The sequence below is a fragment of the Coloeus monedula genome (genome assembly GCF_965178545.1).
Source record: "Coloeus monedula genome assembly, chromosome: 39".
In the NCBI taxonomy this organism is placed as follows: Eukaryota; Metazoa; Chordata; class Aves; order Passeriformes; family Corvidae; genus Coloeus; species Coloeus monedula.
The window spans coordinates 497876-510554 of record NC_138819.1 but is presented as its reverse complement, the minus strand read 5'-3'; the positions used below and the strand labels follow the sequence as shown (position 1 = coordinate 510554).

Genomic DNA, 12679 nt, shown 5'->3' with positions numbered 1-12679 from the left:
CGAGCCGGGGGGGCCGGCACCGAGCGGCACCGAGCGGGACCGAGCGGCACCGACTGGGACCGAGCGGGACCGAGCCGGGGGGGCCGGCACCGAGCGGGACCCACCGGAACCGGGACAGGCAGCGACCGCCCCCACCGGTACCGGGACCGACTGGAACAGGCCAGGGGCCGGGACCGATCGGCCCCACCGACACCGACCGGGAAAGGAACAGCGACCGCCCGTGCCCACCGGGACCGAGCGGCAGCGGACGCGGAACTGAGACCGAGCGCACCGGCACAAGGACCGACCGCTCTCACCGGTGTCCCGCAGCCACCGGGGGCGGCCGGGTGTGGCCCCGCCCCTCGGCATCAGCCACGCCCCGTTCTGTTTGCCACGCCCCTTCCCGCTGGCCCCGCCCCGCCATGTCCCACGCGGTGCTGCTGCTGCGGCGGCTCCGGGACCGACACCGGCACCGGCACCGGGACAGCGATGAGGAGCGGGACCGGCACTGGCACCGGGACAGCGACAGCGATGAGGAGCAGGATCAGGACCGGGAGCGGGACCAGGACCTTGACTGGGACCGAGATCAGCACCGGCACCGAGACGAAGACCACGACAGGGACCGCGATCAGGACTGGGCTCAGCAGCAGCACCACGACCCGCACCCCGCACCCCGAGGCTCCCTCCCCGCACCCTCGGGCGCTCCCCTCGCCCCATCCTCGTCCCCGAGCCCCCGCCGCGGCCGCCGCCGCCGCCGCCCGTACCCGGCGCAGCGCATTTACCGGGTGCGCTGCTCCTTCCTGGAGCTGAGCGACGAGCAGGCGCTGCGGCGCTGCCGCCTGGACCGGGCGGCCATCGCCGCTCTGTGCCGGGAGCTCGGCGCCGACCTGCAGAGCCTCACGGGCCGCAGCCACGCGCTGCCCGTGGCCGTCAAAGTCACCTCGGCTTTAGCCTTCCTGGCCTCGGGCTCCTTCCAGACTGCGTCGCGCCTCAGCACGGGCATCAGCCAGTCGGCCATGTCCAACTGCCTGGCGCAGTTCCTGGCGGCGCTGCAGCGGCGGGCGCCCCGGTACATCGCCTTTCCGCCGCCGCCCGCGCCCCCCGGCGACCCCCCGGCGCTGCCCGGGGTGCTGGGCTTGGTGGGCGCCATGCACGTGGCGCTGCGGGCGCCGGCCGACAACGAGCCCATGTTCCGCAACGCCGCCAACTTCCACTCCATCAACATGCAGGTGGTGTGCGACCGCCACGGAGCCATCACCAACGTCGTGGCCAAGTTCCCGGGGTCGTGCCCCAACGCCGCCGTCCTCGAGAACTCGGCCCTGGCGCGGCTCATGGAGGGCAGCAGGCCGGAGGGGGTCTGGCTGCTGGGTGAGGGGGGTTTGGGGGTGAGGGGGGTTTGGGGAACTTGGCCCTGGTGGGGTTCATGGAGGGCAGCAGGCCGGAGGGGGTCTGGCTGCTGGGTGAGGGGGGTTTGGGGGGGTTTGGGTGGGGGTGGTCCTGGGGAGCTCAGCCCTGGTGGGGTTCATGGAGAGCAGCAGGCTGGAGGGGGTCTGGCTGCTGGGTGAGGGGGGTTTGGGGGTGTGCTGGGGGGTTTGGGGGTGTGCTGGTGGGGGTCCCACAGATGTCTCAGCGTGGGGACGATGCTGAGGAACTCGGCCCTGGTGTGGCTCATGGAGGGAGGGGTGAAGGGGGTTCTGGGGGGTCTCGGGAAGATGGGGGTGACCCTGGGGGTCTGGGCTTACCATGGGGGTTTGGGGGTGACTCTGGGGGTGACCCTGCTGCTCTGGGGGTGACTCTGGGGTGACCCTGGTGCTCTGGGGCTGACCCTGGTGCTCTGGGAGTGACCCTGGGGCTCTGGGGCTGACCCTCGGGCTCTGGGGGTGACCCTGGTGCTCTGGGGGTGACCCTCATGCTCTGGGGTGACCCTGGTGCTCTGGGGCTGACCCTGGGGCTCTGGGGCTGACCCTCGGGCTCTGGGGGTGACCCTGGTGCTCTGGGGGTGACCCTGGTGCTCTGGGAGTGACCCTCATGCTCTGGGGTGACCCTGCTGCTCTGGGGCTGACCGTGGTGCTCTGGGGCTGACCCTGCTGCTCTGGGGGTGACTCTGGGCTGACCCTGGTGCTCTGGGGTGACTCTGCTGCTCTGGGGGTGACCCTGCTGCTCTGAGGGTGGTCCAGTGCTCTCCCTACCACCCTCCCACTCTTTCTGCCCGCAGGGGACCGCACGTACCCGCTGAAGCCGTGGCTGCTGACGCCGATCTCGGGCCCGCGGGGCGCGGCCGAGCTGCGCTACAACGCGCTGCACGCTCGGACCCTCGACCCCCTGCGCCGCACGCTGGGGCTGCTGCGCCGCCGATTCCGCTGCCTGGCGGGTGGGGGGCTCCAGTACAGCCCCCCCAAGGTCTGCCAGATCTTCTTGGCCTGCTGCATCCTGCACAACATCGCCCTGCGCCGCCGCGTCCCCCTCGAGCCCCCCGAGGGGCTCCCGCCCGCCCCGGGACACCCCGAGCCCCCCCCGCAGCCGCCGCCCCCGCCCGGGCCGGGGTCCCGCGAGGGACGGGCGGTGCGGGCCAGGGTGGTGCAGCAGGTCCGGGAGGGGCTGGGCTGAGGCGTGGGGGGACTTCGAGGCCTTGGTGGGGGGTGAGCTGTGATTTGGGGGGGTCCTGAGTTTTCTGTGGGCTCCTGACCCGTGGTTCAGGGGGGCTCTGAGCCCTTTGGGGGGCCTTGAACCCTGATTTGGGGGGCTCTGAGCTCTTTGGAGGGGCCTTGAACCCTGATTTGGGGGGCTCTGAGCCCTTTGGGGGGGCCTTGAACCCTGATTTGGGGGGCTCTGAGCCCTTTGGGGGGGCCTTGAACCCTGATTTGGGGGGCTCTGAGCCCTTTGGGGGGCCTTGAACCCTGATTTGGGGGGCTCTGAGCCCTTTGGGGGGGCCTTGAACCCTGATTTGGGGGGCTCTGAGCCCTTTGGGGGGGCCTTGAACCCTGATTTGGGGGGCTCTGAGCCCTTTGGGGGGGCCTTGAACCCTGATTTGGGGGGCTCTGAGCCCTTTGGGGGGCCTTGAACCCTGATTTGGGGGGCTCTGAGACCTTTGGAGGGGCCTTGAACCCTGATTTGGGGGGCTCTGAGCCCTTTGGGGGGGCCTTGAACCCTGATTTGGGGGGCTCTGAGCCCTTTGGGGGGGCTGGTATCTGGTTTTGGGGGGCTCTGAGCCTCTGGAGGGGCTCTAACCCTTGGTGGGGGGGGGTCCATCGCTCTGGGGGGTCCTATTTCCACCCCTTTGGTCCCTCAGTTCGGTCCTTCAGCCGTGTCCGTGCTCGTTTTGGGGCAAATAAACATCTTTTGTTCAACTCTTAAGCGCCCCACGGTGTTTTGGGGGGTGGGGGGGAGTGCGGGTCACTTGGGGACCTCACCCGGGGGATTTTGGGGGTCCTTAGCGTGTCCCCGTGTGCGAGATGAGCCCCCTGACGCCTGCAGCCCCCGGACCCCCCCCCATGGGAAAACCGATTTTGCCCCCCTGGAGACCCCCAAAACCCCCTTGGGCACCCCCCAAAACCCCACTGCATCCCACAGTGCTCCCCCTTCCCCACCGCCGCGTTCCCAAAAGCGCCCTAAGCCCTCTAAAACCCTTCCGGACCCCCAAAATCCCCCCAATCCCCCCCCCCAAATTCCCCTCTCGGGCCCCTTCCGGCCCCCGCGCTGTTGCTATGGCGACAGAACGCCGGAAGTGGCGCTACCGCCGAACCCTTCCCCCGCGGTGCGGCCGCATCCGGTCCCGCGCCAGAACGGGTCCGTCGCGCCGCAGTGACGCGCGGGCGGTTCCGGGGCCGGAGTCCGCGGCCATGGCGTCGCCGGAGGCCGCCGGGAGCAGCTGCCGGGTCGGGACCCCCGGAACGGGACGGGACCGGGGGGCTCGGGGGCTCGGGGAGTCGGGGAAGGGGGCACGGAGCGGCTCGGGGAGCCGGGGAACGGAGGACGCGCTGTTTGGGGGTGCAGAGCTCCGGGCACGGGAGTTCTCGGGGTGCCAGATCCTTTCCGCGGCACTTTTGGGGGTGCAGAACCCTTCCCGGGGGGGGGTTCGGAGGTTCGGGACGGCGTGAAAAGCACTTTTAGGGGTGCTGCATCCCATGGGGAGCACTTTTGGGGGGTGCAGGAGCCTTCGCAGGGCGGGTTTGGGGGTTCAGAGCCTCATGAGCGGCGGGTTTGGGGCTGCGGGATCCCTTCCCCAGCACTGTCAGGGCATTTCTGGGGCTTCTCGTCTCCCTTTCCCCCCATTTTCGGGGTGCTGACCCCCTTTTTACCCCCCAATTTTGAGACGCCGCCACTTCCCCCCCCCCCCCATTTTTGCAGGGTTTACCCCCGTTTCCCCACATTTTTGAGGCGCTGACCCCCTTTTTACCCCCACCCCCCCCCCAGTTTTGAGGTGCCGGCACTCCCCCACCTCCCATTTTTGGAGCGTTTAGCCCATTTTTGGGGCGCTGACCCCCCCGTTGTGCCCCCAGCTGGAGTTCGCGGTGCAGATGAGCTGCCAGGGCTGTGCCGATGCCGTGCGGGCAGCGCTGGACGCGGCCCCCGGTGAGACCCCCGATCCACCCCGAGCCCGGGGACACCCCCCAGAGCTTTGGGGGACCCCCGACACCCCCCGTGTGCCCCCCCAGACGTGAAGCTGCTGGAGCTGCGGCCCCAGGAGCAGTCGGTGCTGGTGGAGACGACGGCGGCGGCCGAGCGAGTGCGGGAGCTGCTGGAGAATTCGGGGTGCAGGGCCGTGCTCAAGGGCATGGGGGGCTCCCCCGAGGGTGAGAGGGGCTTTGGGGGGCTCCTGGAGGGGTTGGGGGAGGTCACAGAAGTGTTTTGGGGGATCTTGGGATTGTCTTGGGGAGGGTCCTGGGGGATTTGGGGGGTCCCAGAGGATTTGGGTGGTCCTGGGGGGGGGGGGGTTTGGTGTCCTTGGGTGGGATTTAGGATCAGTTTTGGGGGGAAGTTTTGGGGTCCCTGAGGTTGTTTTTGTGCTGGGGGGGGTTTGGGGGTGCCGGACCCTGACGTGTCCCCATCCCCCCCCTCCAGCTCCCCCCGGGGGGGCGGCGGTGGCGGCGCTGGGGGGTCCCGGGGGGGTCCGGGGGCTGGTCCGGTTCCTGCAGCTCTCGCCCGGCCGCTGCCTCGTGGACGGGGCCGTGTCCGGGCTCCCCCCCGGCCCCCACGGGCTCCACATCCACGAATTCGGGGACCTCTCGGACCCCTGTAACAGGTAACGGGGGCGGGGGGGGGCTGGGGAGGGGGCTGGGGAGGGAGTGGGGACCCCCAGTTTCACCCCCTATGCCCCATCTCCCCACCCCCACCCCAAAACAGCTGCGGGGGCCACTTCGACCCTGACGGGGAGACCCACGGGGGACCCCAGGACCAGCACAGGGTGAGCTGGGGGGGGGGTTTGGGGGGAATACAGGGGGGTTTCGGGGGTCTCTGGGAGGTTTCGGAGGGTTTGGGGGGGTCTTGGAGGGGTTTGGGGGGGCAATGAGGGGTCTGGGGGGGGTCTCTGAGAGATTTCTGGAGGGTTTTGTGGGGCTGGGAGGGGTTTTGGGGGGGATATGGGGGGTGTCTGGAGGGTTTGGGGGGCAGTAGGGGGTCCCTGTGGGGTTGGGGGGAGCTCAGTGCATTTTGGGGGGCTCCTGACCCCCGCTGCCCCCACCCAGCACGCCGGGGACCTGGGCAACATCTGGGCGGACGCCGAGGGCCGAGCGCGGTTCCGAATTGAGGATACGCGGCTGAAGGTGGGAATTGGGGCCGGGGGGGGCCCTGGGGGGGGTCCTGGGGGGTTCCCCCCTCCCAGAGCTGCACCCCGGGGCCGGTGGGGGGGGGGGTCTGACCCCAAACTGGGGGGGTCCAGGCTGTGCCCCATGAGCGGGGAGGGTCTGACCCCAATTCCCTGGCGGCGGGTGGGGGGGTCTGTGCCCCCCCATAATTGGGGTGGGGGGGGGTCTCTGGGGGGGTTCTGACCCTTCCAATTCCCCCCAGGTCTGGGACATCATCGGCCGCTCCGTGGTGGTGGCCGAGGGCGAGGACGACCTGGGCCGGGGGTCGCACCCGCTGTCCCGCGTCACCGGCAACTCGGGGCCGGGGTGAGCGCTGGGGTCTCGGGGGAGGGGGCTTAGGGGGTGTGTCTTTGTGGGGTTACCTCCCCTGACCCCCCCCGTGTCCCCAGGCTGGCCTGTGGCGTGGTGGCCCGCGCGGCCGGGCTCTTCCAGAACCCCAAACGCGTCTGTTCCTGCGACGGCGTCACCCTCTGGGAGGAGCGCGACCGGAGCCACGGGACCCCCCCGGGGACCCCCAGCCCCCACCTCTAGGAGACCCCCCCCCGGGACCAAATAAACGCCCCTCGCTCTGCAGCAGCTGCGGGTTTGGGGGGGGGTGGGGGGGCGATCCCCGAAATGCGGCGGCTCCTTTAAGGGGGGGCGTGGTCTAAGGGGAGCGGAGGCGGCGGGGGCGTGGCTTGAGGGAGATGGGCGGGGCTAACACGGCGCGAAAAGAGTGGGCGGGGCGGTGCGCACGGCACGCAGGCGCGCTGAGGCGGGGCGGTGCGCACGGCACGCAGGCGCGCTGAGGCGGGGCGGTGCGCACGGCACGCAGGCGCGCTGAGGCGGGGCGGTGCGCACGGCACGCAGGCGCGCTGCGCACGGCACCGCCCCCGCCGCCCTCAGGAGCCGCCGCCATTTTGAAGTCGCCGCTGCCTCCGGTCCCGTCGTCCCCGCTCCGCTCCCCCCACCGATCCCCGGCGCGATGCGTCCCGGCATTAAACTCTTCGTGGGCAACGTCCCCGAGGAGGCGTCGGCGGAGGAATTGAGCGAGCTGTTCGCCGGAGTCGCGGGGCCGGTGCTGGGCGTCGCCCTCATGAAACAGTTCGCCTTCGTGCACCTGCGGGACGAGGCGGCGGCCGCGCGCGCCATCTCGCAGCTCAACGGGCACCAACTGCACGGCCGCCGCATCGTGGTGGAGCCGTCCCGGCCGCGCCCCACCAACACCTGCAAGATCTTCGTGGGGAATGTGTCGGCCGCGTGCACGAGCGGGGAGCTGCGCTCGCTCTTCCAGCAGTACGGTCCCGTGGTGGAGTGCGACGTGGTGAAAGGTACCGGACCCGCCGCCGGGGCCGCGCGGCCCCCGCCGAGCTCGGCCCGCGCCGCCGGGTGATCCGTGGCACCCGAGTTCCGTCCGACTGCGGCGTCTCTCCCGCCCGGACCCCGGCGCGGCCCGGGCTGGTGGAACGGGGGGCGGGGGGGGGGGTTCTGCCGCCTCCCCCCTGCCCCGAGCGGGGCCGTGCGAGCCCGAGTGAGCTCCCGTAACCCCCCTGCTGCCAGCCACGTCCTCCTCCATCGCCTCTGCCTGCCCCGGCCGGGGCGGTGCGGGCCTGTGTGGGCGGTCCAGACCCCTTAACCCCCCCCTCTGGCAACCACATGTCTTCGATCGCTTCCCCCAGGCTCAGGTGGGGCTGTGCGAGCTCCTGTGGGTGGCCCTGACCCCCTAACTCCCCCGATAACCCTCCTCTAGCCAACCTCGTGCTCCGTCACTGCCTCCCCAAACCCCAGGTGGGGCCATGTGAGCCCGTGGGGGCTCTCCAGCCCCCTCAATCTCCACATTATCCCTTCTCCAGCCAATCTTGTCCTCCATCGCCTCTACCCACACTCCTGAACGCCCCCATAACCCCCTTCCTGGCAGCTTTGTTCTCTGCCGTCATCTCCCCCAGCCCCAGGTGGGGCCGTGGGAGTTCCTCTGGGCTCCCCAGACCCTTCCCCACTCCTTGAACTCACTGGGAACCCCCTTCCAGGCAGCCACATCCTCCATCAGCACCCCCAGCTCCAGGTGGGGTGACCCCCCTACCCGCTGCTGTCACCTCTATGACCAAATCACCCCCAGGCCACGGCCTGGTGCTTGGACACTGAGCTGGGACGTGCACAGAACACACCATGAAACCTTCAGGGGGCTCAATGGTTTCGCATTGGGGACCCCAGCACAGCCTGATGGGGTCACCCACCTCCCCCTGACCCTGCTGTCACCTCATCCCCTCTCACCCGACCCTGGAGTCCCGGTGATGTCCCCGCGGCGCCCGTGTCCCCCTGCCCACAGGAGGGGGATGTTGTTCCTCTGCTCTCCTGTCCCAGGTCGTAGCCACCAGCACAGCCCAGGGCAGAGCCTGCCCCGCGTCCCCTCGGGCTCGGGGATGCCACGGCCACCGCAGGGGGTGGCAGCAGGGCTGGGGGGACACGGAGGGGACATCCCCTCTTTGGGCTGCCAGAACAGGACGTGTGGATGTGGGACAGGAGCCAGGAGGGCAGGATGGCAGAGGGGGGGACACAGGAGAGGGCGGCACGGCGCTGTTGCTCAGAGGTCTGGGATGGGTTTGCTTGGCCAGTGATGCTCCCAGCACAGCACACACCCTCGGGGGGGGTTGTCGCTGGTTCCGGTGGTCTCGGTCTTTGACTGCAGGGGAAACACCACGGGGTCGTTGCCCTCCTGCCCTGTGCCGGCCCCGGACCCGTCGTGCCACGGGGATGACCCCCTGACCACCATGGGGGCATCCAGCCCCCAAACCCGCTGGGCCAAGTGCTCAGGCGGCCACCAGAGCTGCCACCAGGTCCTGCTTCCCTGCTCCTCGCTGTCCTCAGACGCCTCTGTGCTGCCGAGCCGCGGTTGTGCCGCGTGGCGCCGGCTCCTCGCCACGGCCCGGCGCTCATGGGGGGTGCTCAGGCCCTTCCCTCCCCTCCTTCCCCCTTCTCCCTCCTCTCTCCTCTTCCCCTCTGTCCTTCTTAACTCCCTGTTCCCTTCTCTGTCCCTGTCTTTCTCTCTCCCCCCCCTTCTCTCCCCTCTTTCTCTCCCTGCTCTGTCCCTGTCCCGCTCTCTGTGCTGGCGCCGGTTCTCTCAGCTTTGCTCCGCTCACTGCCAGGATGTCCCAGCTGAGCCCACGGTGCTGGCACTGCCAGCCCAGCCCGGGCCCTTGATCCCCATGTGCCAGGGAGGGGTCGGGAGGGGCTCACAGGAGGCAGAAACTGGGGGGACACGGAGGGGGCCAGGCGGGCTGGGGGAGGCCGCGAGCTGGGGATGCAACCAAACGAGCGTGGGGCAGAGCTGACAGTCGTGGTCGTGTCTTCGCCGGCGAGCGGGGCCGGCAGCGCCGTCCTGGGGCCGGCAGTGCCCATCCTGCGCCCGTCCCGCTGCCGCCGCATGGCTCGTTAGCGCCGGCTCCTGTAACGAGTTGTGTTTTCTCCCCTCACTGCTCTCTCTGCTGCTTTGTCAGACTATGCCTTTGTGCACATGGAGAACGAAGCCGATGCTAAAGTTGCCATCGAAAACCTAAATGGGAAGGAGGTGAAGGGGCGCCGGGTGAACGTGGAGCTCTCCACCAACGTGCAGAAGAAGGGCACGGGCCAGGCCCCGCCGCCCGCCCTCGGCGTCGACAAGACCAAGCGCATCGGCCTCGAGTACCGCGAGAAGTTCCAGCCCAAGATCGAGGGCTTCGACCAGCAGCGCCGGGCGGCCGACGCCGCCATCCCCCCGGCCACAGGCGCTGGCTACGCCGCCATCCCCTCCCTGTACGATTACCAGCAGCGCTTCGGCGCCAAGTACGACACCTTTGAGGCGCAGCCCCGGCCTGCCTCCCCCTCCTACTTCAGCAGGGACCGCAGCCCGCTGCGGCGCTCGCCCACCCGCGCCGGCTACGCGGCGGTGACGCTCCCCATGACGGCACAGCCGGCCGCCTACCGCGCGCAGCCCTCGGCCTCGCTGGGGGCCGCGTACCGCGCCCAGCCCTTGGCCTCCCTGGGCGTGGCGTACCGCGCGCAGCCCACCACGGGCCAGGCCGCCGCCTACCGCGCGCAGCCCTCGGCCTCGCTGGGCAGCTCCTACCGCTCCCAGCCCTCAGTCGGCTCCCTGGGCGCCACGGGCGCTCAGCCCGCCACCGCCAACTCCCTTGGCTCCTACGGCGCGCAGCCCCCCGCCGCTGCCGCCTCGTACGGCGCGCAGCCTGCCGCCGCCAACTCCCTCAGCTCCTACGGCGTCCAGTCCGCCGCCCTGGCCTCCTCCTACGGCGCCCAGCCCTCCTCGGGCTATTCGGCCGGCTACAGCGCCCCGCCCGCCATCGCCGCGTACGGCGCCCAGCCCGCCGCCGGCTCTGCCGGCTCCTACAGCACCCAGGCTGTGGCCGTGCACGTGGCGTCCTACGGTGCCCAGCTGGCCACAGGCTCCTACGGTGCCCAGCCCGTGGATGGCCACGCCGGCTCCTATGGCGCCCAGCCCGGCGCCGCACTGTCCGCCGGCTACAGCGCCCAGGCTGTGGCGGTGCACGCCAGCTCCTACAGTGCCCAGGCCGTGGCTGGTCACGCCGCCGCTGCCTACCAGCCTGTGGCCGGCCACTCAGCCTCCTACGGCGCCCAGCCCGCGCTGTCCGCCTCCTACGGCGCCCAGCCCACCGTGGGCCACTCGGCCTCGTACGGCGCCCAGCCCGCGTCGGGCCTGCCCGCGTCCTACGGCAGCCAGCCCGCGGCCGCTGCGCTCCCCGCCGGCTACGGCGCGCAGACGGGCTCCTCGCTGGCCGCGTCCTACGGCAGCCAGGCCGCCGTCGCTGCCGCCTCCTACAAGGCGCAGGCCTCCGCCCCGCTGACGGCCACGTACCGGGCCCAGGCCTCCGGCGCCATGGCGGCCTCCTACCCGCCGCAGCAGCCGTCCTCCTCCGCGCTGGCGGCCGCGTACCGAGCCCAGCCGGGCAGCGCCTACGACGGGCCGAGCCAGCTGGGGCAGCCGGCGGGCTCCTACCTGGGCCTGGCGCAGGCCGCCGCCGCCGCACCGCCCTACGAGCGCACCCGCCTCTCCCCGCCTCGCAGCACCGCCTACGACGACCCGTACAAAAAATCGTCCTCTCTGGCTAAAAGGTACGGTGCCGGGCGGGGCACCGATCCCCACCCCTGCCTCCCGCTGCTCGCCCGTTCGCCGGGCTCCGGCGCACTGCTCGCGGCTTGACCGGTGCCGCGCGGCACCGGCGTGGCTGGCTATCGCCCGGCGCGGTGGGCGCCATGGCTCCGCTCACGCCGCACAGATCCCGGGGAGGGGACAGGGCTTGGTGTGGGTGGGGGAGGTGGCGGCACGCGGCGGGGCCTCCGCGGTGTCCGGTGTCCGATCCCGTCCTGCACCGGCTTTGCCCGTCGCGGTGCGTCCCCGGGCAGGACGCGGTGCTGCCGCCGGCGGCGGATCCAGGTGCCGTCCCCCCAGGCTGACCCCCGTCTCTTCTCTCGCCCAGGTACGGCTCCGAGCGCCGTCTGTCCGAGCTGGCCGATTACCGGCGCTTAGCGGACTCGCCGCTGGCGTACCGCCGCTCGCCCACCAAGTCCCCGCTGGACTATCGCCGCTTGCCGGACGCGCACACCGAGTACACCCGCTACTCGGGCGGCTACGGCGACTATCTGCCCGCCGCCCGCGTCCACTCGGGCTACCAGCGCCGCCTCTGAGCTGGCCACGGCCCCGCTTGCTGCCCCACCGGGGCACGGACGGTTCTTTTTCAGCTGATTTTTTCTGGTTTTGCTGTTTGAGATTTTTAGAAGGTTCCGCGGTTACGGTTGGCAGTGGCCGCGCGGCTCAGCCTCCGCTGGCGCTTGGTGCCGGTTCATGACCCGCCAGCAGTTGTGGCCATGTGGCTCAGACTCTTTTATACCACGAGTTGTCCCATTTTTTGGGCAGATTCCCCGTTTCCAGCGTCAGGCCCAGCACGGTGCCGGGGTTTTTTTATGACTGTAAATAAACGCTGGGGTCTGCTCCGGTTCCCAACGCCTCCCGCCTGGTTCTTTCCCAGTCCCGGGGGCCCAGTCCCGCCCCTGGGGACGCTTCCCAGTGCCACCATCACCAACCAGCCTGGGTGGATGCTGCTCCCGCTGCTGGAGCTGCTTTCCCACCACGGAAGAGGCGGATTTGGAGGATGAGCAGCGTTCGGAGCTGGCTGCAGGGAGTGCAGCCTGCCACGACACCACCACACATGATCACCGCCACCAACCTGACTGGGGCCTTGTTTTGGGTGAGAAAAGCTGGTTTTGAGGGGCGATGCTGAGTGCGAGCGAGAGCTGGGGCGGTGTGTGCCGTGCCAGGGGTCGTGGGTGCCATTGTCACCACCGTGACCGTTTCCACAGGCACTTCCTGTCCCCTCATCTCTTCCCAGGGACGGGTCACAGCCCAGTCCTGGCTGTGCCATGGGAGGGAGGGCCAAGGCTCGTTAAGCACCGCAGTAATTAACCAGACAGGAGGGTCTGACGCTTCTCCCCTCCTTTCCAGGGTGGCCACACGCCCCTGGGCCTGGCCCCAAGCTCCCGGCCGTGGCCGTAGCGATGGCAGCGTCCGCGGGTGACCACGGCACCGATCGACACTGGTGAGGCAGAACTGGCAAAGGCACGCCCTGGGCATAATGGCCTTAATTAACAAGCACCAAGAGGCAGGAAGGCACTGCAGGCCGTTTGGGAACAAACAAGGCAGTCTGGGGCCTAATTAGCCCTAGGCAGGTTAAATGAGAGGAGAGGAGGAAGAGCTGGGGGTTAAAGCCCCTGTGTTACCCCTGGGTGCCCCCGTTTGCAGCAGCCCCTCCCTGGGAGCTCTGGTCGGCGCGGGCAGAGCCAGGCAGAGCACGGGCAGCACCAGGGAGTCCGGAAGGTTCCGCGCCACATTCTGAGGGGACCCGAGTGCA

General features: G+C 70.2%; 3 protein-coding genes across 4 annotated transcripts; all 3 read left to right on the top strand.

The window, feature by feature from the left end:
* The first annotated feature begins 118 nt into the window (after positions 1-118).
* LOC309584279 (putative nuclease HARBI1) lies at positions 119-2659 on the top strand. Its single transcript, XM_082300235.1, has 2 exons — positions 119-1347; positions 2195-2659. Exons 1-2 carry the CDS (start codon positions 402-404, stop codon positions 2584-2586), a joined length of 1338 nt encoding a protein of 445 aa, XP_082156361.1. The 5' UTR covers positions 119-401; the 3' UTR covers positions 2587-2659.
* A 1016-nt stretch (positions 2660-3675) lies between these two features.
* On the top strand, positions 3676-6336 carry CCS (copper chaperone for superoxide dismutase). The gene is made up of 8 exons (XM_082300290.1): positions 3676-3854; positions 4479-4551; positions 4635-4772; positions 5041-5221; positions 5323-5383; positions 5664-5741; positions 5986-6089; positions 6173-6336. Exons 1-8 carry the CDS (start codon positions 3684-3686, stop codon positions 6312-6314), a joined length of 948 nt encoding a protein of 315 aa, XP_082156416.1. The 5' UTR covers positions 3676-3683; the 3' UTR covers positions 6315-6336.
* Positions 6337-6659: 323 nt separating this feature from the next.
* LOC309584442 (RNA-binding protein 14-like) lies at positions 6660-12586 on the top strand. Of its 2 annotated transcripts, XR_014227235.1 has the most exons (4): positions 6660-7093; positions 9257-10886; positions 11252-12019; positions 12274-12586. XR_014227235.1 is itself a non-coding variant. In XM_082300452.1 (3 exons), the coding sequence occupies exons 1-3, from the start codon at positions 6748-6750 to the stop codon at positions 11457-11459; spliced, it is 2184 nt and encodes a 727-aa protein (XP_082156578.1). In that variant the 5' UTR covers positions 6660-6747; the 3' UTR covers positions 11460-12586. The 2 variants fall into 2 exon arrangements, 1 of the variants encoding a protein (XP_082156578.1); XM_082300452.1 differs by having other exon boundaries at positions 11252-12586.
* The last annotated feature ends 93 nt before the right edge of the window (positions 12587-12679 follow it).